Source organism: Gouania willdenowi, chromosome 12 (assembly GCF_900634775.1).
Source record: "Gouania willdenowi chromosome 12, fGouWil2.1, whole genome shotgun sequence".
Classification (NCBI taxonomy): Eukaryota; Metazoa; Chordata; class Actinopteri; order Blenniiformes; family Gobiesocidae; genus Gouania; species Gouania willdenowi.
In genome coordinates, this window is record NC_041055.1 from 28118452 (window position 1) to 28132793 (window position 14342).

Sequence of the window (14342 nt, forward strand, 5' to 3'; positions counted from 1 at the left end):
AGCCTGTACCCTTGCATTTGTGTATTTCTCCTTGAGCATAAAAGCCTTTGAGTGATGAATGATCCCTGGACACATGTGACCGGTGACATTTGCGTGGTAAGAGGCACACGCCTGGAGAAAGACAGCCACTGAAACCCAGGCCTATATAGTATCAGACACCAGACACATCAAACTCCAATAAGACTATCAGCGAAGGACAGCAGTCCAATGACTTTGCAGAAGCCCAGTGGGAAAAATGATACTAAGAGTCTAATTGTATCAGTGAAATATCCAGGAAGGGAAAACAAGTGCTGTAAAGGTCATCTATGACTGAAAGTATTGGCTCAGCTTGTTTTACCTCAAATAAAGCAGGTATGAAAATAATGTCAAACAGCTTGCTCGCTGATCATTTCTGAATGCAGGAATGTAAGTAGTTAATAAACTCAGGCTTTCCACACAAAAAAACGTTAATCTGGCATTAATATGAGGGAAAAAAGAGATTTTAACTGTGGCTCAGACAGAAAAATGTGTCGGATCTTCACACTGCAGTAATCTGATCAAATCAACCTGTTACATTGTTTATCAACGAAGGCGTTTCAAATTAAAAGTTTGCTTTATCATTTTCACGGATTTCAGTGACATTTACAAGCATTGGGAAAACTCCACGTTCCGTGATTTCTAGACAGCCCAAAAATAATGACATCATGCCCCAGAACACCTCCTTTGCTTCAGAGCGCCTTCATTCACACACTGCGCGCTTTTGGTCTACTTACGAGCAGTGGGCGTGTCAGGAGCCTGGACCGGAGAATACGCGCAGGAGAGAAGTGCGTAACTGCAGGCGTGTAAAAAAGCATTTAAGTCCAGACAGGAGAATAGACCCCTTAGACATTAGTGTCTGCACTACTGGTTTCTGTATCAGGCTAAAAATAAAGAAAGTGTGTTACAGAAATATAGAAAATGTACAAACTCCTGTTGATATTGACTACATCACATAGTCGATTACAGGAACCATTGAAGGCATACGTCTGCGAACAATATCCATGCTAGTGGGAGTTAATCAAACTTCAAACTTTTGTAGAACTTCCGCCATTTCAGATACATTTACTCATGTTGGGTTGATTACACAGGACAGTATATGGTTTTACTCCCATCCTGGCTGATTGACTTCTTTGATTCCACATTCATCTACTTTTACCAAATTCTGACCACAAGAGACAGTTTTGGTTTTGTTCTCAGTCATAGTTTGATTTCCATTTTTTGATTTGCATTGTTTCCACCAGTTTAGGTTTGGCTGCAGTTGTTTTAGTCACTGCACTGTTTTTTAAAAGCTCATGAGTTCATCCCCAAACTCCTTTTGTTTTTACCGGTTTTGTTTTCATTGAACTTGTTGTAGGCCTGTACTGTGTAGCTGGATTTCCTCTTATCGCCCTAACTTCCGGGATTTATTCTGTGTGTGCTGTACTACGATGCTGGTTAACTTCTTACCATGGTAAATCACCATGGTAACCATACGCTGCACGGCTAACCTGGTCAGGATCAGGTTAAGTGCTCGGATAAAATCTGAGACCAATCAGTTCTTTTGGAAAATGACCAAGAACGGGCAGACATTAGTCAGCTAATAAAACCTGCGTGTGTCTGGCACTCAGACCAATAAATAAATGTATTTATTTATTCATATATGCTGTTGGCAACACAGGCAGCCTCAGTCCTGTAAGGCTGAGGTGTATGAATGCAGTACCAGAGCCACAGACTGCACCCAAAATGAGGTGGAAGTGTGAATAGAAAAGTGTCTTTGCCTTAATAAAGTGAAACTGATCAGTGTCTGTTTATGCTTCGATGAATTCATATTGTATAATCCCACAAAGATACAGTCTGAATTATGGAAAAAACTTCATATTTTTAAACATTTTTTAAAGTGTAAGTTGCTCTGCAGGGTTTCTCCGTGTTTGTGATTTGTCCCATGCTGCAATCTCCACCCATTATGTGAGCGCGCACTGATCCAGGTTGGAATCACCTGGTTTAAAGCTTAAAATTTTATTAGCATCATATAGTATATCATAAAAGTAAGAATTTCTGAGAAAATCATATGTCTGCGTGCTGTCTGTGCCTTATATTTCATTATTCTAATTAATAAAACCCCGGAAGACAAAGTCTTGGTGGTCACCCCCTCCAGCTCCAATCACAGGATTTAGAGAAAAGAGGGGTGCGCAGAGCCCACGAAGGAGCCTCCTCATTTGCTGCCGCGATATATAGTGAAGCGGTGCAAACTTGTTTTCAGACTTGGACTAACTCTGGACGCGACTGTTTTCCTTCTAGACAGGTAATCTAATGTTCTATTTCCCTATATTTTGTGTGCATCCTTTTGATTGGCGACGTGTTTTACTGGTAATGCACGTTCAGCTCTCGTGTGCGATTTTGTGCACTTCTGTGAGAGGAGGAGACTGGGAGGGATTATCGGAGTGAGGGACGGGATTTACTTTTTGAATTCAGCCACGCCCTCCTGTCATGGTTCAAAAATCAGGTCGTGCATTTTTAAGTGAACATATTTATTTCCAGCTTTGTAGTACAGCTGCTCTGTAATGGCAAATGTTTGGTTAACTGAAGCTCACGAACGGAGCGATATCCCGGTCTGTAGTTTGGGATTTTACACTTATACACAACTTTGTCGTTCATGTGTGTGTCCAGTGTTCAATTATGCTTCTGGTGTTTGGGGGTTCCGGGAACATCCAAGCTGTAATTCTGTACATCAAAGAGCTCTGAGGTCCTTCTTGGGAGTCCATAAATTAACACCAATTCTCGCTGTGAATGGAGATATGGGGTTGGAGCTTCCAAGCATCAGACATAAATGTGAAATGCGTCAGCTTTGGAATAGACTTGTTAAAATGTCGGATCAGAGACTCACAAAAAGGTCTTTATTTGGGACCAGCAGGTTTAATGCCATCCTAGAGGAAGACCGAGTTTGTTTACTTTGTGATCTAGATGAAATTGAAAATTAGATTCACTTTTTGTTTTACTGTCCATTGTATGATAACATGAGGGATGTTCTTTTTTTTAAAAAAAATTTTCAATTTACGTTGATTTTAATTTTGGTTAGATGATTATGAAAAACTTGGTGTGTTTCATGAAGGGAATCTTTGTTATATCAGATTTTATTTCAAAAGCCTCAGAAAAAAGACAGAACACATTATTCAAGATTGAACTGTGCCAGGAGCCTGTAACTTTGTAATGTTATGAAATGTTAATGAACTTTCCGGTGTCTTATAAGCCCATGAGGGTTGGGCACATTGTGTGCATGACAAGAAAATAAATTCAATCAATCTCATATATATATTGAGCTTCGTAGTACAGGCCCTGTTGGTCAGGATTTCTCTGACTGTGTGTGTGTGTGTGTGTGTGTGTGTAATTCCTATCCTCCCTCCTGTCTCCACCCGCATGTGCCCAATGTCATGATTACCTTCCCTGCACTACTTAAGGTGTGCTTTCTCAGTTTTCTCATTAAATTGACTTTTCAGGTTTAGGCACTCACAAAAAGCGAAGCACAGATAAATGCATGACATACTTTGCTAGAGGTTCTCTTGCTGCACAACAATCAAATCTACACACTTTCTCAATTTGTTACATTTATTTAGATAAAGATTAATGGTTATTGATTCCAAGATTTCTCAATTATTGTTTTAACACATCCGAAAAAAAAACTTTTTTGCTTTTTTTGAGCTAAATGGTTTAAAGTAGATGAAACAGTAATTCATCCAATTGTCGATAATTGTTTTAATAAATGGAAGAATTAGTAGTTTTCTGTAAATGTTCTTTGTAGCAGGGAATCTTGTTGCTAAAACTTAAATTTAGAACCTCTGATTTAGAGAGACCAATAAAGAATTAGAGTTCCTGTAAAGGTGCTTAAGATAAAAGCTTCCACAGAGAAGATTCCTTCTTCTCTCTTGCTAGATTTGTTCACAAATGAAAGAATTCCTCCTCAGTATATACTATTATAGGCTGATGACTGAGGTTTTTCTGACTGCACGTATTAGCAGTACATCAGTCATACAGATGGCAGGAGGATGAGATGTATTATCTGACTGTTTCAGCCTTGAGTGTTTTGTTATTATCTGACAGTTGACAGTCATTGTGTTTCCTTTAAACCACAGAGGAATATCACTTCCCTAATCTCTGAAGATGGCAAACACACACCTCTCAGTCCACTCTCATCCATCCACGCTGCGTCTTACCTGTCGTCGTTCTGAAAGCTCTGGTCCCCGAGCAGCAGGTCTCTGAAACGGAAGCGTGGGGGCAGTGGAGCCACTTCACTCTCCAGCTGCTCCATCTTCAGGGTGGAGATGTCTAAGATGACCTCGCTCTTGCTCTTGGTCTGGAGCGGTGCAGATGAAGAACTGGAGGAGTGAGATGTGGAGGGAGGAGAAAATAAAGCAGAAGAAAGAATAAGGTAGAAAGAAAGGTTGAGGACTTTAGCGAAGAAAAGGAAACGAGAAGGCGAAGCAGCCTGTTTGTAGAGGGAGCATGAGAAAGGAAAGAAAACAGAGAGACACGTTAAAGTCAATGTTGGAGTTTTAAACTAGCTACCAAGATGAGGTTTAATCATTGAGTATTGTAGTGGCTACACAAACAACAAAACAAAGACAGAAAATGTCTCCTTCTTTGAGTTTGAAACTTGCGTTTGTACCGTTTTTTGTCTGACCCTTCATCGAGGACACATTGACCATGGGTGACCCTACCGGGACCTAGTTACCCCCAGAGGTGTAAAGAGTACTGATATATCCTAAGCAGAAGCATTGTTACTTAAAGCTGATATCTGGAGTTTCTGAGAAACGCCTCGATGTCCCGCCCTGAACAGCTTCACTTCCTCCCACTGCCTCTCCCAATCTACCAGAAGCCACGCCTCTACTTATCTGCACGCGCATCGTGGAACATAACAAGGTTGAATCGGGTCGCATTGATATAGGTCTATGGGTCAGGTAAGAGCCAGAATCATATTTAAACTGTTTGCTGTTGTGACGCGCAGCCTTGTTTCCATGCACAGTTACGCATTCACTTTGATTGACAGTCTCAAAAACAGGAAGTCGAAGCCTATTTCAATTTAAAAAAGCAACATTTAAAGCGTTTTTGGCACTGTGTATTAGGTTTAATCCGGTTGGTCGGCTATGATGTGATGCATTTGATTGTTGTCTGCTCATTCCATTTTTTGTAGTTTCAAAATGTCCATTGATCACTTTAAAACAAAAAAATATATAATTTACTCAGTAACTGTTGGGTGTAGAAATGTAACAAATGACTTTACATCTTTTAAAATGTACTTAAGTACGAGTAAAATTACTGATTTAGAAATATACTCAAAAAAGTACAAGTGGTACACATAAAAGCAACTCAATTACAGTAACATGAGTATTTGTAATCCGTGACTGTTAAAAGAGGAAAGTACGTTTATCTAGGGTATGTTTCCAGGGACCAGTCATTCGGTGCACCCCCCGCCCCCCTCCTGGTCGTAAACTAAACAACCTGTTGAAGCAGTCACCCGAAATGACGTCAAGACTGGCAAAAAACTATGCAACTCATCACCCACTCCAAATTACAGCGCCGAACAGTTCCCACGTAACTTTCATGAGTCTGTGAAGCTATGCCTGTTTCTCGTGAAGCGCTGCAAACCGCCAGTGAGGGGCGGTCCCTGAAAACGTGAGTAACCTTAATCAGCTTCACCTGCTCAGAATGTTTGAGCAACACATCTCATCAGTGCTACAGAAGATCTGTGCGGAAAATTTGGCTGTTGTTGTGGATGAGACCACAGATCAGAATCAGAATCAGAATCAGAATCTTTTATTGACCAGGTACAGTTTAGAACAATACGAGGAATTTGACTAGGTAGTTGCAGTGAAAGGAGACACATCAACACACCGGAGCAGCCATTTGCGGCCAGGGATTGTAGCGTCATAAGGTGACTGAACGCGACTTCAGCAACTATAGTTGCTTAAAAAGCAGAACTAAGTAACTTGAGCTTAGCGCTCCCTCTAAAGGTCCCTTTTGGTTATGTCACTGTCGTAAAAACTCTGCACCCCCCTCATGGTCATAATCTAGCATTAGTTTGTATTGGGCTGCCGTAAAGCAGTACGTCTTGCTACCGGGTCGGAGGCAGGGAAGTTGCAAGTGCGGTTTTCTGGCCAGAGACAGCAGGGGGGGAATGAAAGACCCCCCAATCACCCCATAAACACTTGTATTACCCTCACAGGGACTACAGAAGGATTTATTAAAGTGAAAAAGTTACTTAGTTCTGCTTTAAATCGCCAGAGATGAGCCTGTTGAACATAGTCCCGCTTTTTGCTCGCTTCGTCGCTCCAGTGACGTGACGAGAGAGCTCCACTGAGAGGGCTGCACACTTCTTCTGCATGTTCTTATGGTTTAAATGCTCAACTTGCAGAGTTACTTTAACTTCACTCAAAATATACTTACAATTTTAAAGGGCTGCAAATGTGCGGCCATAGAAGAAGTCTAGAGCCCTCTCTGTGCCACATTTGGCACTGCAGACGTACCGTTCTCCGACCGGCAGGAGAAACTCATTGCCAATTGGATGTCGCGACACAGCATCACTCGAAGTTGCTTGAAAAGTTCAAAATTTTCAACTTTGAGTGACTTGAGACTCAATCGCGCAATCTCGTCGCTGGAATCGTGTGAGTCGTGTCGCTTGACATTGTGTCATTTACATTGATTTTAAATGTAATCTAGTTGCCAGAGTCGCTGAAGTCGCGTTGAATGTGAACGTACCTTTAAACATAGGTTCATGATAACTTGATACACCCAGGACAGGGTCATTTAAATTAGGTTCATTAAAACTTAATCAATGAACCTGCGCAGATTCAGTAAACTATTGATCCGTGAGGGGAAATTCTGACATTAATGCTGCTCTCACACATCTTTATATGACAGTCAGTACAATTTATATCTACCTTTTAATTGTAGTTTACACATGGTTTTAAATTACAATTTTGTTTATTTATGGTTTTCTTTTTTATTATTGCTTAATTTGTTTCCTCACGAGTTGAAAACCAATATTTTCTGAAAAAATGTATAAAATATTCTAAAAAAAACAACAAAAAAAACCTGGAATTTTTAAACAATATGTGGAATTTGGAAAAAAAAATAAAAAACTTAGCATTTTATATTACCCTGAAACTCCTCCAAGTTAAAGGGATGATTCACGTAGAGTTACTGTTAATGACATTGAGCTTTTGTGTGGAAATGCTCAAACTAAATCTTCTTTATCCTTCCAACAACAATTCATCTTAAAACAACTATTTATATAATCCTATTTTCAAGGTATAAGTTAAGACAGGATTGATGTAGTGACAGGACACACTTCTCCATCACTTCTTTCCGCCCCTGCCATTACTCATCATGAAGCACGTCACATATAATCATCTTCACTGATTTAGATCTTCAGTTTTAACTAAAGGATCTCCACTGATAGGATTTTCTCAGCGCCCACGGATGTAGAAACATCAATCTGACAGTTTGAAATGAGTGGACACTGTCTCACAGGATGTTTCCTTTGGCCCCCAGGAGACGAAGTTATGTGGGAAGATGGACTTCTACTTGTCATTTTTAAAGAACGGGCCTGGAGTTAAGATGGTGTAATTGTGCGCTGGTGATATCACACCATGAGTGTTTCTGCAAGGTTAACATTAAATCATCAAACGCTGGCTGTATTTTATTCACACCACCTCCTTGATTTAAATAAAAAACAAAAAAAAAACATGCGCCCGCTGATTAAATATTACTCATCACTCAGTATTTCATGATCCCTCGTCATGCGGTTTGAATCAGGGTTGGGGTCAATTATGATTGTAATTGCGTAATTATTACAATTATCACTTAATTATAGTTGTAATTGAAAAAATATGTTGATGTTGTACTATTTGAACTGTAATTTAGTTCTGATAATTGACTTTGCAATTGTAATTGGCATGGAAATTCTTTAAAAACTGTCATTTACAATTTAATTAAGCACAAACCTGTGGAATCATGTTACAGTTCTATGGCTTACACATGTGTAGTTAATATTTATTAAAATATTGTTAATATCAAGTTTTCCTGTCAGTTCTCTTAAGGATCATTTTACCATTTAAAAAAAAAAAAAAAAAACAGATATAAATTGAGGGCTTTACTAACAAACAAAAAAAGGCTCAGATGCCCAGACCAAGAATTTTAATACCAATATTTTCATTGATTAGGAAGCCTAACAAGCTAACCAAGAGATGGAAAACAAATTGGATGATAGATAATGTTTTTTAGTGTATTTTACAGCTGATTTAAGACATGGGTCAAAACTGACCAGTTATCATAAGAGATGCTAACAGAAAGCTAATACAAGAGGAAGGTTACGTTTAATGGGCTTATTTATTAAAGGCTGAGTAATAGTGATTTATTGATTTTGAACTTTAGTAATTGAGAACATAATTGTACCGTAATTGACTTTCAGGGGAAAAATAATAATGGTAATTTGAATTGTAATTGGAAAAAATGCTGCCCACTTTAATCATAATTCAGTTGTAATTGAACATGGCTAATTAAAGACATAATTTTAACTGAAAATTGTAATGGACCCAAACACTGGTTTGGATGCAGGGCATAACATCAGAAAAATGGGGTAAAAACTTTCCTGACATTGTTTTCCATCTCTCTCTTTGTTCTAGCCATTTATTCAGCTTGTCAAACGTATTGCATAATTGATGACGGGTATATTTCTGTCGGCCAGTGAAATCCAAATAACGCACCAAACAAAACCCCCGAGGTCACTTACATGAGACAGGAAAATGATTTCTAAGGGTTGAAAGTGAGAAAAAAAATTGGTTCTGTTTGGACTTATTTTTTATACATACAGGAATTTAAGTTTAAATTACACACTACATTACTATTCTGCTTTATTTAGTAAAAGCCACATGAACTAATTGAACCATTGATAATGTTCATTTCAACCTGAATCATAGCCATCGTTGTTTGAACAGCTTTAATTTTAAAGGCTGAGTAATTCAATTTGAAGGAACGGAATGTCCTTTTCTAAAATAAAATGTGACCTATTCAATCCATGGATGAAATGAACTATTATTAAATATGCTTTTACATTATTATTACATAATTTGCATGACATAAAACAGAGAAATGTTTTGCAGAAAAGTAATCTCTGAAAAAAGACCAAAAAAAATGCAAATAATGTTTGATTAAAAATCAAAACATCTAGATGAAGTTCATGTGGCTGCAGCATTTATTTTCACTTTTCGGTCAGTGATGATGAACAAGTGCTAATGCATATTGCTTTTAGATGATATGGACAAAAATCCACTGGTGCTGACATGGTGGCTTCACAGCGGGAAGTTTTCAGGTTCTGCTAATCACGAAAACGCAGAGCATTAACTCAACGAAAAGTGTCCGTCTTTCAGAAAAAATGTTTTGCTCTCAAAACATGTTCTTTGAGAGAGAACAGAGATCATTCTCGATACAACAAAAGCAAAAATGTGTAGTGTACAGTAGACCAGGGGGTCTGGGAGGTGGTCGCCAGATACCTTCAAGAAACTAATAATATTTTTTGAACAATTTGAGCTCATTTTTACTTATTTTAGCCATTTTTCTAAAACTACACCAACGTACCTATTTTCATCACTTTTCCTTGCCTTATATTTGCTCCTTTTAATGCATTTTTGCTACATTACTCCCATTTCTGCCACTTCTCCATCAAATTCCAATGGCTTTTCTGCATATTTTTCCCCTTTCAATACATTTCCACCACTTTTCCCACCTAATGTTGCATATGATGACACATTATTATCACTTTTAACCTCTTTTCACCATATTTCATGCTTATTATTGTGTTTTTCACGATTTGTCATGTCCATTATTTGCTACTTTAAACTAATTGTTTCTACTTTTTAAATTACATTACCCCAACCCCCCATTTTCACCACTTTTGAGCAACAATTGACAGTTTGAACCCTTTTTACAACTTTTGCTGTTCGTTTTTGGCCAATCTTTGCAACTTTAAACCAGTTTCTGGGGTTTTTTTAAAATCCCATTTTTTTATGATACATACTCAACTAGAGCTGGTATTAGTTCAGATTTCCCAAACCAATTTGATTCATTTTACAAGGGTGTGGTGGACCCACGTCATTGCTACACTTAATTTGAGTTTATTCATTTTTATAAAGATTACACACGCACGTTTTTGCTTTACAAACATTTGTTGTTAATGAAGGTGAGTGCACGCAATTTGATAATGTTGCCGTTGTTTAGGTTTACACTCACCATGTTGTTTGACATGCAGCTCCAAAAGGAAGTAACCCCGCCCAACACGACTCCTTTATAGAGGGCGGAGCTAAACTGGGATCAACCACCTTATGGAGCCACTGGGGGGAGCGGATGCTACAGCCTGCTCTTTATATTTAATTTTTTTCTGAAGAATATATTAGAAATTCCAGTTTAGCTTATATGTGACTGTTTGATTATTCATATGTTTTCATCACTTTGTTTCATTAGTATAGTTGTGATTTTAAAAAATGATTTTGTTTGTATTCCCCCTTCAATTATTAGTAGGACGGCCGGTGCAGATATAAACCCCTACCCTGTGTAGAATAAGTTAAATTCATTTTAACTTATTCTAGTTATTTAGTTTTTTTTTTAAGTTGGCCTCAGTTAGACAATATTTGTGTTACATTTTCACATTGTTTTTGTTAATGTGAGAATAAATGTTACATCTTTTTTTTTTTGAAAAATAAACACACTGGAATGTCGAAGAGATTCTCAGAAATAAAAAACTAACTGACTGAGTGCAGTACTAAAATTATTATTTATATTAAGAATTGTGCCCACAGAACTGCATTACACACTAGGGGTGTGCATTGCCATGAATCTGACGATACGATACGATTCACGATTTGCATGTCACGGTACGATTTATCTCAATACTAAACAACACGATATACGTTGCGATATATTGCGTAAACCAGTGGTTCTCAAACTTTTTTGGCCCTTTGTCCGACTACAACATTTTTCTTAGAAAATTATTTAAAAACCACTACAGAGCATAATGAGAGATGACACATATTTGATCATCTATATATATATATATATATATATATATATATATATATATATATATTTCAAAGATCTATTTTAATTTTTCAGAAATTTCAGGCGACCCCAAGGTTGAAAAACGGATTTAGTGGCCCCCTGAATAGATTCATTTCCGATCATGTCGTGCCTGGACCAAAACTTTGTTAATTTTCCACTCTTTCCCTCAGGTACCTCCTGTAGTGCCATTGCATACACCTAGGGATATACGTACCCCCATTTGAGAAACATTGGCATAAACAATGTCAACAACAAACTATTGCACTTATCCTATGGAGGTGTATGTGTATATATATATATATATATATATATATATATATATATATATATATATATATATATATATATATATTGCATTTGAACATTTTTTCTCTTAGATTGAAAAGATGTTTTTTTTTTTATTTAATTAATTTATTATTATTATTTATTTTATTTTATTTTTTTATTGAAGAAGAAGAAGAAGAAGAAGAAGAAGAAGAAGAAGAAGAAGAAGAAGAAGAAGAAGAAGAAGAAGAAATAGAAGAAGAAGAAGAACTTGTTCTGTGATCATGTTCATGTCTTTAAATCCAGAATATGTTGCAGCTATGAATGATGGAGCTTATTATTATTATTATTAATAAGTAATTATTAATTATTAATAACTTGTGTTTTTCTTACCGTGGCTTGTGCTCGTTGACGGTCCCGTCGTCGTTGACGAAGGAGCGGTTCTCGTAGCACTCGGTGCACATGTTGTTGTCCGGAGCAGCGGTGCTGAGCGGGGGGTCCTCCCCGGTGATGATGCCCCCTTCCTGGGTTAAGGTTGAGGGCATCGGTGGAAAGATGTGAAGGAAACTGGGACTGAGATTCTCTCCGTGGTTTGTGCCTCTCTCACCTATTCAGGTGCATCTTTGGAGGTGAGTCAACCCACGCAAACTGGAGCTTTTTTTTTTTCTTTTTTTCAGCTTTCCACACAAATAAAATAAGTGTTTTTTTTTATGACAGTTCGTCAGGGTGGGTGGATGTAGAATGTCTGCAGCAGGAACAACATGACAGACTTTCCTCCTGAGGCTGCTCACAATGACCAAACTGTTGATTTAACACCTAAATGTAATGATAAACGGGTGGTAACAGCGTCGTCTACTGGAGACTAATGATAATTATTAGGAAAAAAGTGAAAAAATAATAAAGATAAAGAGTGATCTGTGAGTCACTGCCTGCACCAACACACCTGGATCTACTGAATGTATCATTATGCAGCATTGCAACAGGTCTGAGAAACACAGAGACAGAGATTTAAGTCATAATATTAATGATATTTAGATTAGATCAGATTAGATTAGATTAGATTAGATTAGATTAGATTAGATTAGATTAGATTTATTAATCTCCCTTTAGGAAGGCTCTGAAAGGTAAATTACATTTCCAGCAGCATTACAGAAAGAAAAGAAAAACAGCAAACAGGGTTGAAATAATATAGAAATACAGAATATACGAAATTCAACAAATATTTTTTCTTTTCTGTATTTCTTTCTGTATATTCTATTTTGGGTTTGTTTTAACCCATAAAAGCAACTTAATTACAGTTACGTGAGAACTTGTAATGCATTACTTTCAGTCTGCTTCTCCACAGAATCACATATAAAAGCTGCAGAATAAAGACACAGGCTCACATGGGGGGGACACTGGGCGTGTTGGTAAGGGGTTATTATTATTATCATTATTGCAGAGTTAATTTTATCAACTCAATACTTTCGCCATAATTTTCCTAGACCTTGAGATTTTTTAAGGAACAAAACTAGACTATGCATTAAAAAAAAAAAAAAAACACATGGCAACAAAAACTAGATCAAAATATATTCATATATTTGAAGACTAATAAAAAAAATCACATTGGATGAAATGCAATGGTGTTTGCATGTTCTCCAAGCCTTGTGTTAAGCTAATTGGCCGTCCTGTAGGTGATCTAATAATTTGTGTCTGGAAAAGCAGGCCCATGTTGAAGCAAGACGTAGAGAATGTGATTGTTTTGTGGCGGGTTCGAATCCCATCCGAGTCAAAGTGATATTTGCTTATTTGGTCTTTTCATTTAAGCTAAATTTAACACTTTTTGGTCTGTATTCGTCACTCAGTTGGTATGGAGTGTATCTTATTTACTCCTACTGCACAATCTTGCATGTTTGATTTCACACATTATATTTGTAAAATGTATGCTACTTAGGAGATTTAAAAAGTGCAAAAAAAAAAAAAAAAAGCAAGCACTAAAACTAAAGTTCTCCTTTGCATATTTGAGATTATTGTCACCTCTTTCCATTCATTATCCAAATCTGCTTATGTTGTTCAGGGACATGAATTGAGGAAGCCTTTTTATTATTATTATTATTATTATTATTATTATTATTACTAGTGCAGTGCCCGTAGGAAGTACAGTATGTCTTGCTTTAGAAAAATGGGAGGTTACGTAGGTTTTTCATTAATGGTTTACATGGGAGCTTTAATTCCTCTTTAATTCAGAATAAAAGTTAAATCCTAATTCTGAATCACACACACACACACAGGATTTCTTATTATTATTACCCACCTTGTTACAAACATTGCTCACTGTGGACACCTGCTGGTCAATATTTACAGGGGTGTTTTTTTAAGGATATTAGAGCCACTTTAGTCGTTTTTAAAAGCCCTTTGTGAAGTCACTCCTGTAGATTCTTCTTCTTCTGTGTAGTTTTACAGCGGTTGGCAACAAAGGCAAGGAGCATTACCGCCAAAAGATTCTACGCAGCTTTTAACTTGTCAGCTGTCAACATTGAGCTGTTCTGCAAAGCTGGATTTAAGTCAATTTTATGAAATAATTCATGAACGGTATCATTGCAGTCCAAACAAATCTGATGTTGCACATCCTTGAACCAAGCAGCAGCCATGTTGAAAGTCTCAGCTCAGTCTGTTGTTGAAGCACTGAGATATTTGAGCCACAGACACACAGACAGACAGAGATTCCTTGCTTTATTCATAGATAGATAGATAGATAATTGATTTATTTCTCATTATTGGCCTATTTCTCCTTTGATGCAAACACGAATGACAAACACAAGACCTGCCAAAGTATAGACAGCCTTATTTACATTTTTTTTTTTTTTTTTTTTTTTAAAGAAAATTTAATTGCAATCCATTCAAAATCTCTTGAACAGTCTTGTCATTTTAAGTGAAAATTATTGATATTTTTTGTTGTTAAAAAGGCTGCTGCACCGTGTCAAAACAGCAGGCTT

The 14342-nt window shown here is 37.2% G+C and overlaps 1 protein-coding gene across 1 annotated transcript in view; it reads right to left on the bottom strand.

Annotated features, from left to right (window-relative positions):
* kcnt1a (potassium sodium-activated channel subfamily T member 1a) overlaps positions 1–12170 on the bottom strand; it is a 50668-nt gene extending 38498 nt beyond the window's left edge. Inside the window, exons 1-2 of the mRNA XM_028462899.1 lie at positions 11761–12170; positions 4206–4367 (exon numbers count right to left, since the gene is read on the bottom strand). Coding sequence (XP_028318700.1) covers positions 4206–4367; positions 11761–11912 — 314 coding nt within the window. The 5' untranslated portion in view covers positions 11913–12170. The remainder of the gene's footprint in view (positions 1–4205; positions 4368–11760) is intronic.
* Between the last annotated feature and the right edge of the window lie 2172 nt (positions 12171–14342).